This window comes from Lutra lutra, chromosome 5 (genome assembly GCF_902655055.1).
Source record: "Lutra lutra chromosome 5, mLutLut1.2, whole genome shotgun sequence".
In the NCBI taxonomy this organism is placed as follows: domain Eukaryota; kingdom Metazoa; phylum Chordata; class Mammalia; order Carnivora; family Mustelidae; genus Lutra; species Lutra lutra.
The window spans coordinates 8,170,159-8,183,372 of record NC_062282.1 but is presented as its reverse complement, the minus strand read 5'-3'; the positions used below and the strand labels follow the sequence as shown (position 1 = coordinate 8,183,372).

The window sequence follows — 13,214 nt, the reverse complement described above, 5'->3', positions numbered from 1 at the left end:
ACTGTATAGCAAGCTCCTGTAAAGGTGTGAGGACATCCCTGGGCCCAGCTGCAACCTATGTCTATAGGGTTGGAAGGATTCCTTCATGGAATGGTCTCAAGGTCTTCAACATAGTCTTCATCAAGGCTCTCTGGTGGAACCCCAGGAAGCTCTCGTGGAACCTGGACCTGGACAGCCATTCTTAGGATGACCTCTGGCTCCTCAGCCATCATCTCACTTGGTGGTGACCTTATTTGATCATTCTGGGCTTCTCTGTTTCTTTGTGTCTTTGTACTGTTCAGTCTCCATTCTTTAACTTTGGGGAAACAGAACTCAGACTCTAGCACATGTGCCACATTGGAGGACAGGGGCCACAGGGATGGGGGCCAGCTCATGATGAGACTCAAACCCCACGACCAACTCTGGGCCATAATCCTTCTTCATAAGGCATCTCCTGCCTTTACCAACTGCTTCAGGGATGAAGACGTATTTACCTACATACCTATTTGTTTATACCCACACAGATCTATAACTTAATTCTCTGTTATCCGTTAAACACTTAAGGAAACAATTTCTAATTCCTGCTTAGTAGGTAAACCTGTCCGTATGGACTTTGTCAGTTCCTCAGGCTTTTACGGAGTTTGGCTACCTACCCAATGCAAAGACATAGTTAAGGAAAACGGTGAATGCCCTGGAGTCAATGAAGATTCTAAAAGAGCAACATTAAATATTTCAAAATACGCACTAATGCTTCAAAATATGAGATACAATGATAAAAGTATTAATACTAGGTTAAGAAGTGTCTTTTCTTTCTAGTCTCACTTCTCGTATGTGTGATTTGCTAAGAAGTTACACTCAACCCTGTAAAGAAAAAAGTATGGCAGAATCTGATGGAAATCGAACTACACACTGACACAGCAAAAGGTCCTTAAATGAAAAATTAAGTTCTTAATTATCATCTTGAGTATCTTAGAGTCATTTTTTTGTAATAAAATTTTACAAAGCATAGTTTTTGTACATAGCTAAATCTTAACATTTTCAGCCCAGTCATTTCTCAGCAAGCAAGACACTAAAAGTCATTTATCTAATCCTCTTTCTCTTAACACATCTAGCAAATGCTCCTGCATCTAACAGTAAGCATGCATCTCTCATAAAGAAAAAGTGAAACTGCAGATTGTGTAACAGTGTTCCAGTGACTCTACTTTTAGTACCGTTGCTACTGGGAGCAGCAAACCCAAGGCATTTTGCATAAGAAGAAAGTGATGAGCCCAGAAAGCAGGGCACCTCCTCAGCGGCCCGCAGCACATCGGTATCTTCACCGGGGAGTCTGTATGTTCGCTTACAGGACGGCACGAAGCCGTCAATCCGGCAAAGGGGCTGAAAGAGCGCTTCAGTACACCCCCAACACTGCTCCCGATCTCGCTCCAAAATTAAGAAGCAAAGTAGAAGTGCCTTCTTCCGGCTTTTTTGCATCTCCCTTAATCTTCTCCGAAATGTTTCACTATCCTGCTTTGCAAGGAGGCGCAAGAGAATGACAGCAATTCCCATATCCTACACAAACAGAACCGGTTCAGGGACGGAGGGGGTTACCTCATTTTGGTGGTGCCCTGCTGCGTTGAAGGGCGGAGCAGCATGCTCCAACCAAATCGGAGCTCCCCCGTGGACGATCTGCTCTCGCAGCCACACGAGGCTGATGAATGCACACAGCGTGCATGTCACCACAAAACAACCCTGCAAACAATCCGCCAATAAATTGTCCCTATTAAAAAAAAAATTATATAGAATTACTCCAAAGAATACTTAAAATTAAGAAACCAAAGGTAACAACATTTCATCTTAAACTAAAATGTCAGAAAGAAGAGCCAGAAAATGAGTCATAATTTTCTGGGTAAAAATCCGTTTCTCAGAATCATTTCTGAGACTGGGGAAATTCTATCTATCTTATACACTGGCCAAATATATTTATTTATATATTGTATTATATGTATTTATATTTTAATAAGTGAAGAATAACATCAGAACTACACAGAAGTTAGCTACCTAGCCATTCTTTGAACATGGCTTAGCAACAGGCAGGCAAAAGGCAAAACCCAAAAGCAGCCAAACACTGACAAAGGCCAAGTATGTATGTAATTTATGAAAGGTGAAGGACTGTCCAACCCACCCTAAGAATTTCCTTATCCTTATTTTACACACACGTTTAATAAACTTGGTTAGCTGACAACCCACACAAATAAAGATACTCAGCAAATCAGAAAAGAAGAACCTCCAGAGAGACCTAATGACAATGTAAAGCAAGCAAGTGCGCAACGTGCAAGACAAAGAAGTCTGTAGTATCACTTGGAAAGCAGATTAAATTTTGATGCTAACTGCAAATATATCGTAAGTATGTTATTAGTTCCTCAACAAATTCAGATAGACTAATTATGTTATGATACTTGTATCCTAACACCAAAGACCTCATGTTCTTTTCCTCTCAAGGAGGAAGGGGCTTGTCCTTCTCCAGTCTGTCTGATTTCAGAATAATTCAAGGATAACTCAAGAATCTTGGTGGCCTTCAGAAAATCCTTTATTGTAACAGAAGGACTTCTTCCACCACAGAAAATCTGAGAGGGTCCATTTGAAAGACCTCAGCCTACTGGTTCCAAACTTAATGAATTAATGTGGCCCCCAGATATGACCTGAAATGTATCCTAATCAAAAGAGGAATCTAACCATTCCCATGCTAAGAAACCCTCCAGATTATTAAAACTTTGTTAACCTCAGACTAAAATACCCACTACTTCTACTCCGTACTCGTCATCAGCAATAACAACTGTTTGATGACGATTTTAAACAGTGACAAGCCCTTTGTAGAGAACTTTTCCCTCACACCTAGAATCTGGACTGGTTCTGTGACTTGCCTGGACCAACGTGAGGCAGCCTGAGTTTAGGGACTAGAAGAGAGCTGGTGAACTTCAACTGTCACCCTTCTGAAATGCTGCCCTGCGAGCACGCGTACAGAAGCCCTGCTGGCCCGCCGAGTCGTGAGAGAGCACACGCCACACGGAAGAGAACCGAGGCGCACAGCCGGAGCCATCTCAGACCACCCAACTACAGGGAAACACCTGAGTAACTGAGGAAAGCCCTACAGATGGACTCGTCAGCTGAGCCCAGCCCAAACTGCTGAGCCCTGAATTATGAGCCACTAAAATTTCTGCTGTTTTAAGCCAGTAAATTTTGGGGACAGTATGCTCTGAAGCAAAATTAATTGATATGTTGTGCCTAGAGAGGATCTAAAGAACTGAGCTACAGGATATGTAAGCAGCTGCTATAATAGTAAGAAAATTTAAAGTAAAATTTCATAAATAAAATGAATACTACTGAGCAAATGAAACACTGCTCATTAAAAAAAGTAGTTTAATTAAACTACTTGGGTTTTTTGGGAGGGTACCACTTAGGTTTTTAAACTACTTTTAAAGTACTTTTAAAGTAGCTTTTTTAAACTGCTTTAGTTTTCAGGAAAACTGGCTCAAGTCTTCAAACTGTAAAATGCAGCATGGGGTTACAAAGCCAAACCACGTTTATAATTTCTTGTCACTACCCCCAGCCGTGCCTCTGGGGTCCTCTTGTGCCAACAGCAGTCCCCTGCAGGCGGCTCCGGCGGCCCACTAACCAATCAGCTTAGAAACAGAGGGGGAGCCTGCCAACGTAAGACAAGCAACAGCTCTGAGCTTTAGTGAAAATTCTGCTATACATTAACCTAATACTCAAAATTCATATATAGTCTTTACGTATATATGTGAATTTAATTTTTAAACAGCCCACTCAAAGCCCTGAGGCATGATCTTCCTCACTTTACAGAGGAGGAAATGGGTTCAGAAAGGGCCAATGATTTGCCCAAAGTCACCAAATAACCTGCAGATACAAAAACCGTGTTCGAATGCTAGGGTTCCTTCTGTTACAACCAACTACCTCATTCTATCACCTAAGTGATCACATCTGCTCAACAACCAGACGGTAACAGCTGCACCCACAAGTAGTAAAGAGAGTAGGGAAGCAGGATCCTACACCTTGTTTGTCTGGCATTTCACTGACATGCCTTCCATAAACACCTGCTTTTCATATTTAGGCTCTGGTAAATAAAAAAATAAACATAGCCAATCAAAACAGAAATCATTAGAAAAATAATGCATTTCTGCTTCATTAAACTGCAAAGATCGGAACTCAAGTCTCCTTTTCTAAACAACTGAGATACTGACTGGCCGCTACCATACACACTCGTTAACTACCGTGGTTTAGAAAATTTTAGCCTGAACTAAACGGAACAAGAACGCTCTATGTGAAATGGTTCTTTTATTAGCTTATACATATTAAAATAAAACATCCACCATTCTTAGCAGTCACCCTTGCTTTCATCGGACTTCTCTCGCTACTTCCAATACGCATCTCTGTGATGTACACGATTCCTAAATGCCAGCCAGAGGTGAACGATGTCATATACCGAAGACATAATAATGAATGGCAGCTGAGCCATTCAAGACAAACTTCTTGTACTTCTATACTGAGACCATGTTCTGGATGGCTGAGATAAAAACCTGATGTCCAGAAATGGGAATGCCGTCCTATTTGTTTCTACTGCATCACTTCACAAAAGGCCTGTATTTTTACACAAAGGGTTATCTTCTTACACTAGCTCCAAACTTTCAAATGTGTTAAATTACTGCTTCTCTTTTTTGTCACGGCCACAGCTAAGAGCACCCTCTTTCAAGGCCCCTGTCTACATCTAAACATTACTTTATCAAAGCTGTTCTTTATTAAAAAAAAACAAAAAATAATTCTAATGTAAATAAGTTCAAGGTGAAAACCTTTTATCTATTATTCCCTACACTCCTAAAGACAGACAGAAATGAAATACCTGACCTGTCCCAAAAATGTATTACCAGCAAGCAGAAAAACCAAGTCACAGATACATCTAATGTTTCTAAGTATTTAGAAACATGATTAAAAATAATGATGCAGATGCAAGAGACTTAAAAGAACTCCTCCTTATTTCCTTTTCTATCAGAAATATAGTATGCCCTCCTGCTCTCTTCTTTTGCCTTGTGGCTTATTTTAATGGTGACATACTCTGAATACTTCTGTTCCATGGGATGGTTTTGTATTACTCTCTGTCTTTACTGACACAGCAATCAGAAACTGAAGGTCAGCTGGATAAAAAAGATTTGGCAAATACAGGTGCAACCGTTGGCAGGCTTAATATTTAATAATCTTGATACAGTTAATCATTTACAGCATTTCTAATTCTGACATCGGTAATAAAAACACATCTTTCCCAAGAAAACGGGTAACAATGCTTAATGTCAAATTAAGATACAGTAAAATAATGACAGTGAACAAGTTTTTAGTACATATTCTAATAATCACAAGAAACATTTAAAAACTAACTTTGAATTCAAATGACTATGCTGTTAAAAAAATACATGTTCAAATGACTCTCGGCACATGAACATGATAGCGCGTCTCACACTGCACAGCAGCCTGTTTAACAGATCGTCCCACCGCACAAAACAGTCTTTAAAACAGGTATGTTTTAGAACAAACACGTACATATGTCAGCTACTCCTACTGTAGCTGTAACTGTCAGAGTAAGTAACATAAATTACTCTTTATTACCCTCGAAACAAAAGGACTTTTCAAATTATAACAAATAAAAGTGTGCAGGAAAACCCAGCACTAGCTCTTCTGTGCAGCTTTCCAGCTTCACAAGTACTCACGTGGACAGCATGTCCAGTGGCAGTGTCAGTAGTGAGCTCACGGAGCCAGTAAACAAGCACTTGTAGATACGGCCTGCCAAGAAGGGCAAGATGGCGTTCGGTTACGACATACAGCATGAACTGAGATAGGTACTCAACTGAACAGGTGAAGTGTAAGCCCCTAGAAATATTTAGTCTTCGCAAGGCTGTCCTAAAATATGACATTGAAAGAAAACCCTGGGGCACCTGGCTGGCTCAGTGGGTTAAGCCTCTGCCTTCACCTCAGGTCATGGTCTCAGGGTCCTGGGATCGAGCCCCACATCGGGCTCTCTGCTCAGCAGGGAGCCTGCTTCCCCCTCTCTCTCTGCCTGCCTCTCTGAATACTTGTGATCTCTAACAAATAAAATCTTAAAAAAAAAAAACAAACCAAAAAAGTAAAGATCTCTAAATTACAATATGGAGAATTTTTTTTTCTTAAGATTTTATTTATTTATTTATTTGACAGAGAGAGAGAGAGAGATCACAAGTAGGCAGAGAGGCAGGTAGAGAGAGAGGAGGAAGCAGGCTCCCTGCTGAGCAGAGAGCCCGACGTGGGCCTCGATCCCAGGACCCTGAGATCATTACCTGAGCTGAAGGCAGAGGCTTAACCCACTGAGCCACCCAGGCGCCCTGGAGAATTTTTTTTAACCGAGAACTCTAAAATTCATTGAGTCTGCTCATGAAAATAAGGGGTTTCAGTTCTGGGATTACACAATTTGAAATTAAAAGGACTTTTCAGAAGAATAATGGTCCAATAACATGAATGGCAAACTAAAAACCAATTTTTTAAAAACACAGATTTAAGGGTCCTCAAAAAAAGATTCTTAAATTTGGCCATGAAGGGGAAGAAAGATAAAGCACAGCCATCCCCTCATCCTTAGTCAGAAAGGTAAGAACAGAAATAGGGCCCAAGAGGAAACAGCTGATTTTCTTTCTAACCAAAACTTGTATATTAGTTTAAGCATCCCCTATAGCCTAGTATCCGAAATTTTCAGTGGCTTCAATGGCTGTTTTCAAAAAGTCCAATCAAAATGAAAAGGTAAGAAAAAACTTCTGTAATAGAAATTACATATGTTTATAAAATAGTCAAAGCAAGTATGCCTGTAACAAAGTAAAACTAACAACAAACCAAATGTCTGTAAATCAGAAAATGGATTCAGAAATTACAGGCCTCCTTCCTACAGAGTGCTGTGCATCCATTAAAAATATAAGGTAACTCAAAAAAAAAAATAGTACAGTAGCTCAACACGTTCTCATACAGAAGATACCAGGGTACACTGCTAACTTTAAAAAGCTACAGACTACATATTTTGTGATAGAACTTAAATTTTAATTACAAGTTTGTGTATAAGCGCATGTAAACAAGTCAGAACAGAGAGCCAGCTTGTTAACTGCATTACTTACATCCTCTGAATCTCTACTTAACTTGTGATTATTTGCTGTGACTTTGGAGAGGTGTTAGTCTTCCATCTGACTGTGAATGCTTTATGTATTTCTAAGTCCCGTACTCTGATACATAAAAGTTCTTTAGTTTTACTTTCTTATGACTATGGCCTTTACTAGTATGAAATACAATGCTCTGCTCCATTTAAAGTTTTTCATCTTGAATACATCTGGCTGATGATTGCTGTTCCTGTGTTTTGTCAGCATTTGCTAACATCTCTCTAGTATTAACCTGGGCTGCTCTGTACTTATCTCTCATAGTAAACCACGTTCCTTTGTACACAACTGTGTAAACTCTTATGATCACAGAACTTGAGCCTTACCCTTTCCTCTCTTACATCCCTTCCTCTGCCCTCCGACCCTGTCTTTCCTGTCTTTTGATGGACTTTCCAATATTTACTGTTTCATACTCTGACTTCTCAAGACAAAAACTCATAATCCCATTTCTATTCTTCCAGCACTTAGCTTTAAGTTTTGTTACTTATTAAGGTAAAATTTATATGAATCTTAAGTGTATGTCTGGGTGAATTTTTATATGTGAACATATCCAGGACACTGCCACCTAGATCAAGATATTCAGCATTTCTAGCTTCCTGGAAGGCTCCTCAACCCTCTTTGTAGTCAGTATCTCCAGCAAAAAGGTAACCGCCATTCAATCTCTATCACCACAGATCAATTTGGCCTACTTCAAAATTTCATATAAATGCAATCATACACATCTATACTCTTCTGTGCCCGTTCCTTTTTCTCAGAGTAAAACTCATCCACGTTATTCCATGTCCCGATAATGAGCTCTTTACGCACTAAGTATTACTCCGCTATACCGAAAAACCACAATGCACCTGCTCTCCTATTGCTGATAGGTATTTGGTTGTTTCCAGTCTTTAACTACTAGTAGCAAAGCCGCTGTGGTCATTCTTAAACATCTTCTAGTGGACACAATGCTCTGGTTTCCATCAGCTATATTCCTAGAAATGGAACTGTTCAATCATAAGGTGTTTATAATATTTACCACTGGTAGATACTGCCAGTTTTCCGAAGTGGTTATACCATATATGCTCCCACCATCAATGTAAGCGTGTTCCAAATGCTCCACATCCTAAGAAACATTTGGTATTGTCTTGTTTTTTAATTTTAGTCATTCTGCTGAGTATGTAGCAGTACCTTCTTATGCATTTCCCTCATGACTAATGAGGCTGAGCAGCTTTTTGTGTTACTGGCTATTTAGAGCTTTCCAGAAACACCTACTCAAAACTTTTGTCTTTTTATTTGGGTTGTTTACTTTTTCCTTACTGATTTTTAGGAGTTCCCTACATACTCTAGATACAAGTCCTTCGTTTGATGTGTGTATTGCAAATATCTTCTCTCACTCGGGGGGCTTGCCTTTCTCTCTTAAAGGTATCAAAGCATGAATAAAAGTTCTGAATTTTAATTAGGTCCAATTTATTCAGTATTTTCTTTTATGGTTATATATATACATACAAGTATACATATATATATGTTTATTTTTTTTTTTGAAAATTTTATTTATTTTGCATGCCTACGTGGCTCGGTTGGTTAAGCGTCTGCCTTTGGCTCAGGTCATGATTACAGGGTCATGGGATCAAGGCCCATATCAGGCTCCCTGCTCAATGGGGAGCCTGCTTCTCCCTTTTCCTGCTCGTGCTCTCTCTCACTACCTTTGTCTCACTCAAGTAAGTAAAAATCTTAAAAAAAAAAAAAAAAAAAAAAGATTTTATTTATTTATTCAGAGAGAGCACGCCCACGTGCATGGATAAGGGGAGGGGCAGAAAGAGAAGGAGAGAAAGCATTTCAAGCAAATAGGATGTGCTGAGCTGGAGCCTGATGCAGGGCTCAAAACCACAACCCTAAGATCATGACCTGAGCCAAAATCAAGAAACAGACATTTAACTGACTGAGCCATCCAGGTACCCCATTCTCCCATATTTTTAGAAATCTTTTGGTTTTAACATTTACATTCAGGGGGTGCCTGGGTGGCTTGGTCTGTGAAGCATCTGCCTTCAGCTCAGGTCATGATCCCGGGGTCCTGGGATCAAGCCCCACATAGGGCTCCCTGCTCAACAGGGTGCCTGCTTCTCCCTCTCCTCCTCCTCCTGCTTGTGTTCCCTCTCTCACTGTGTCTCTCTCTGTCAAATAAATAAATAAAATCCTAAAAATTTTTATATAAAAAAATAAAACAGTTCTAATTCTAAAAGAAAAAAATCACATTCAGGCTTATGATACATCTCAAATTAATTTTTGTGTCAGGTGTGAGATAATGACATGATTCGTTTTCCTTCGTATGGCCATCCATCCAGTTGACACTACACCATTTACTGAAAGGATCGTCCTTCCTCCACTGAACAGCAGTGGCACCTTTGTTATGAATCAGGTGATGATGCAGATGTGGGTCTAGTTCTGAACTCTAGTTGATTACCCCATAATTTTTAATGTAGAGTCATACAGTGTTTTCCTATCTCTGTCTATAGCATCTACAGTCTCCTCACAAATAAGATAAGCAACTTGAAAAGCTCTCATTTCTACCCTCTCCTCAGTTTCTCCCAATTTTAGTTCCAGGCTACCTAAAAATTACCAGTCATTGTAGACTAAAACAACTACTAGTTAGCTGGGGAAGCACCTGTCTCTCTTTCTTTGCAGTTCATGCCTTTCTCTCTAATTCCTCACTTATTTTGGGAAAGTATATTCTCAAACAGTTTCTTTTTCATAAATAGTTTGAGGCGCCAGACTTTTCATGCCCTTGCATCTACTGACATGTCTTTATTTTGTCCCTCCATCTGATAATTTACGGGTAGATTTCAGATTCAGAAACGTCAAAGTCTAAAGTTTTTGCTGTCCTCTAGCATTCAGAGCTGCTGATTTTAAGTCTGACACCAATGTGATTTTTACTTTGTAGGATAATGTGCAAGTAGAACATCTACCATTTTATTTTGTCCTGGAAAACTTTAGAATTTGTCTAGGTTTGTGAGGCGCCGTCCTTCATCATGGTGAGCTCTCTCTCTTTCAATCAAAAAGATGCCTGTCATTTCCTCATGTCCATGATCCTTCACCTTTGTGAAGGTACTTCCTAGACAGGTGCTGAAACAACTGGATGCAGCCTTCACCTCCTGGTTTCTTCCTCCTCACACTTGCAACTTCTTGTCTCTGAGTTCTATCCAAGAGAACCCCTTGCTCAATCTCCTAGTTCACTACTTCACTTTTCAACAATACCTATTCTGCTATTCAACGTATCCCCAAAGATTTTCATCTTCATAAATGATCAATTTTATTTATTTTAAAGGGACTCAAGGATATTAATTATACTTATTTAAATCTCACTTGCATTTAACTCCAAAGAATCATAGCTACATACTCCAGCACCATTTACTATCTACCCTTCTGCATGTCTCTAAAAACAAAAACCCAAAAGGGATCAACTAAGGGATAGTATAACAACCTCCCAGAAAACTTCCTGTATCTTAAAAGATAAGCCTCCCAATTATTCAGAACTATTACAGATACAGGAGTTGTCTTTTAAAAGGGAGGGAAAAAAATTCTCAAAAATAATCCAACTTCTGCAATCCTTGAAAGTTCTAATACACTTCAAAGAATAAAAATCAAGATCCTTCTAATTATAATTTGGTTTTGCTTTTTCAATTCTTTCATGAACTTCCATTATTAGCCTCTGTATACTGTTTTTCATTCCCACTTTCATTCAAGAAAATGATCTGTTAAAAACAGTTCTTAATTTAGGTGGACAATGTTTTCTAAGTGAGGCTTTTCTAATACATGAAATTGTAGCATCAAATAAATATCAAACAAAAATATGATGTAATATTACAAAATCAAATACTTATACAACTTTTTAAGTTGTATAAATCCAATCACAGAGAAATGAATACTCACATGCTGTAAGAGGAACAACTCCCAACCATGCAAAGGCCACAAGTGTATAATGAAACCAATATCGTATTGCAGTGCCAATACTTGTAACGAGTCCAGCAAATATGTCTTGGATTGGAAGCCGTGAAGGCATATCTGGAGAATAAACTAGAAGAGGAAAAAAAAAAAGTACATATAATTTGAATTGACATATACGTACAATACATAATATAATATAAATATAAATACATATAAAACATAATACATATAGTTGACATATTGAATCATAAACATTCAATAATAGTTTAATTCATAAATATAAAAATAGGCATGTATAGCTAGCTTAACTCTCAATCTTTCTATTTCACTGAATATCTTTTCCTATTAAAAAAGTGAATCAGGGGTGCCTGGGTGGGCTCAGTGGGTTAAAGCCTCTGCCTTCGGCTCAGGTTATGATCTCAGGGTCCTGGGATCGGGCCTCACATCAGGCTCCCTGCTCAGCAGGGAGCCTGCTTCCCCCCCTCTCTCTGCCTGCCTTTCTGCTTACTTGTGATCTATCCCTCTATCTCGCTCTCTCTGTGTCAAATAAATAAATAAATCTTTTTAGAAATTTAAAGAAAAAAGTGAATCAAATACTTAAACAATGCCACATTTACCCAAAAGTCATCTGAAAGCAAATCACACGTGAAATTTAGAAACCAACAAAAAAGGCCTCTGTGCAGGAAAAAAAGGTTCAAGGACAGTTCACAACCCTCAGTCATCGTCATGAACTTCATGCAAAGCTAACTTATACATATTTTAGCATTTAAATAATGCAATTATCTGGCTTCCCAAATTATAAAATATCAAATTAAAGCCAACAGGAGCAAAAGGTAAAGCTGTTGACATGTTACCAAGAAAGAACCCTCCTTAGTAAAGACCACAGTAAGATATCACCATATACCTGCCAAATGGCTAGTATCAAAAAGTTAATAGGGGTGCTTGGGTGACTCAGGGGTTAAACGTCTTTCAACTCAGGTCGTGATTCCAGGGCCCTGGGTTCTAGCCCCACATCGGGCTCCCTGCTCAGTGGGAAGCCTGCTTCTCCCTCTCCTACTACCCCTACCTGTGTTCCCTCTCTTGCTGTGTCTCTCTCTGCCAAACAAATAAAATCTTTTAATTAAAAAAAAGAAAGAAAGAAATAATAAGTGTTGGCAAGGAGGTAGAGAAAAAGGAACCTTGTGCACTGTTAGTTGTGAGAATGTAAACAGGTGCAGCCACTGTGGAAAGGAGTATGGAGGTTCCTCAAAAAGTTAAAAATACATAGTATCATACAATCCAATAATTCCACTTCTGGGTATTTACCCAAGGAAAACAAAAACACTAACTCGAAAAGACATATGCACTATGTTTATTGCAGCATTACTTATAACAGCCGAGGTATGGAAGTAATCCAAGCATCCACTGATAAATGAATAAAGAAAGAATAGTGTGTGTATATACACACAATGGAATATTGCTCAGCCATGAAAAATATTAAGACTCCTGCCATTTGTGACAACGTGGATGGACCTAGCGGGTACTGTGCTAAGGAAATTAAGTCAGTAAGTGAAAGACAAAGAACATATTATTTTACTTACATATGGAATCTAAGAAACAAAAGAGAAGAACAAACAGAAAAGCAGTAACAGACATACAAATACAGAAAACAAACTGGCAGATGCAAAAGGGAAAGGGGGGTGGGCAAAATGGGTACAAGGGAATAAGTCACAGGGATGAAAGGTAGAGCAGAGGGAAACTATACAAGGACTGTATGGTGAAAAATGGGAGTCATACTTGTGGCAAGCACAACATCAAGGACACTATGCTGTACATCTGAAACTAACGTTAACATTGTGTCTCAACTATACTTCAATTTAAAAAAAAAAAAAAAAAAAGAGCAAGTCCTCCTCCCAAATACAAGCCTTAGACCCAGCACTCAAAAAGTACAATCTGTAGCGAAGTCATTTCATGTGGAAGCAAATCATCTACTGACATTTGTTGGCCAATCATCCCCCCTCGCCCAATTTTCAAACAGTAATTAATATTCCAACCAGTAAATTCAGATCTTCCCATCTCTCTGTAAGATGTGGTTCAACACACTCAGAGAAAGGTTTTGCC

At 39.0% G+C, this 13,214-nt stretch overlaps 1 protein-coding gene across 4 annotated transcripts in view; it reads right to left on the bottom strand.

Annotated features, from left to right (window-relative positions):
* Nucleotides 1-13,214, bottom strand: part of MARCHF6 (membrane associated ring-CH-type finger 6) — an 80,490-nt gene that overhangs the window by 39,463 nt on the left and 27,813 nt on the right. For all 4 annotated transcript variants that reach the window (XM_047731614.1, XM_047731612.1, XM_047731610.1 and 1 more), the window contains exons 4-6: nt 11,100-11,243; nt 5,736-5,808; nt 1,570-1,738 (exon numbers count right to left, since the gene is read on the bottom strand). In XM_047731614.1, coding sequence (XP_047587570.1) covers nt 1,570-1,738; nt 5,736-5,808; nt 11,100-11,243 — 386 coding nt within the window. The remainder of the gene's footprint in view (nt 1-1,569; nt 1,739-5,735; nt 5,809-11,099; nt 11,244-13,214) is intronic.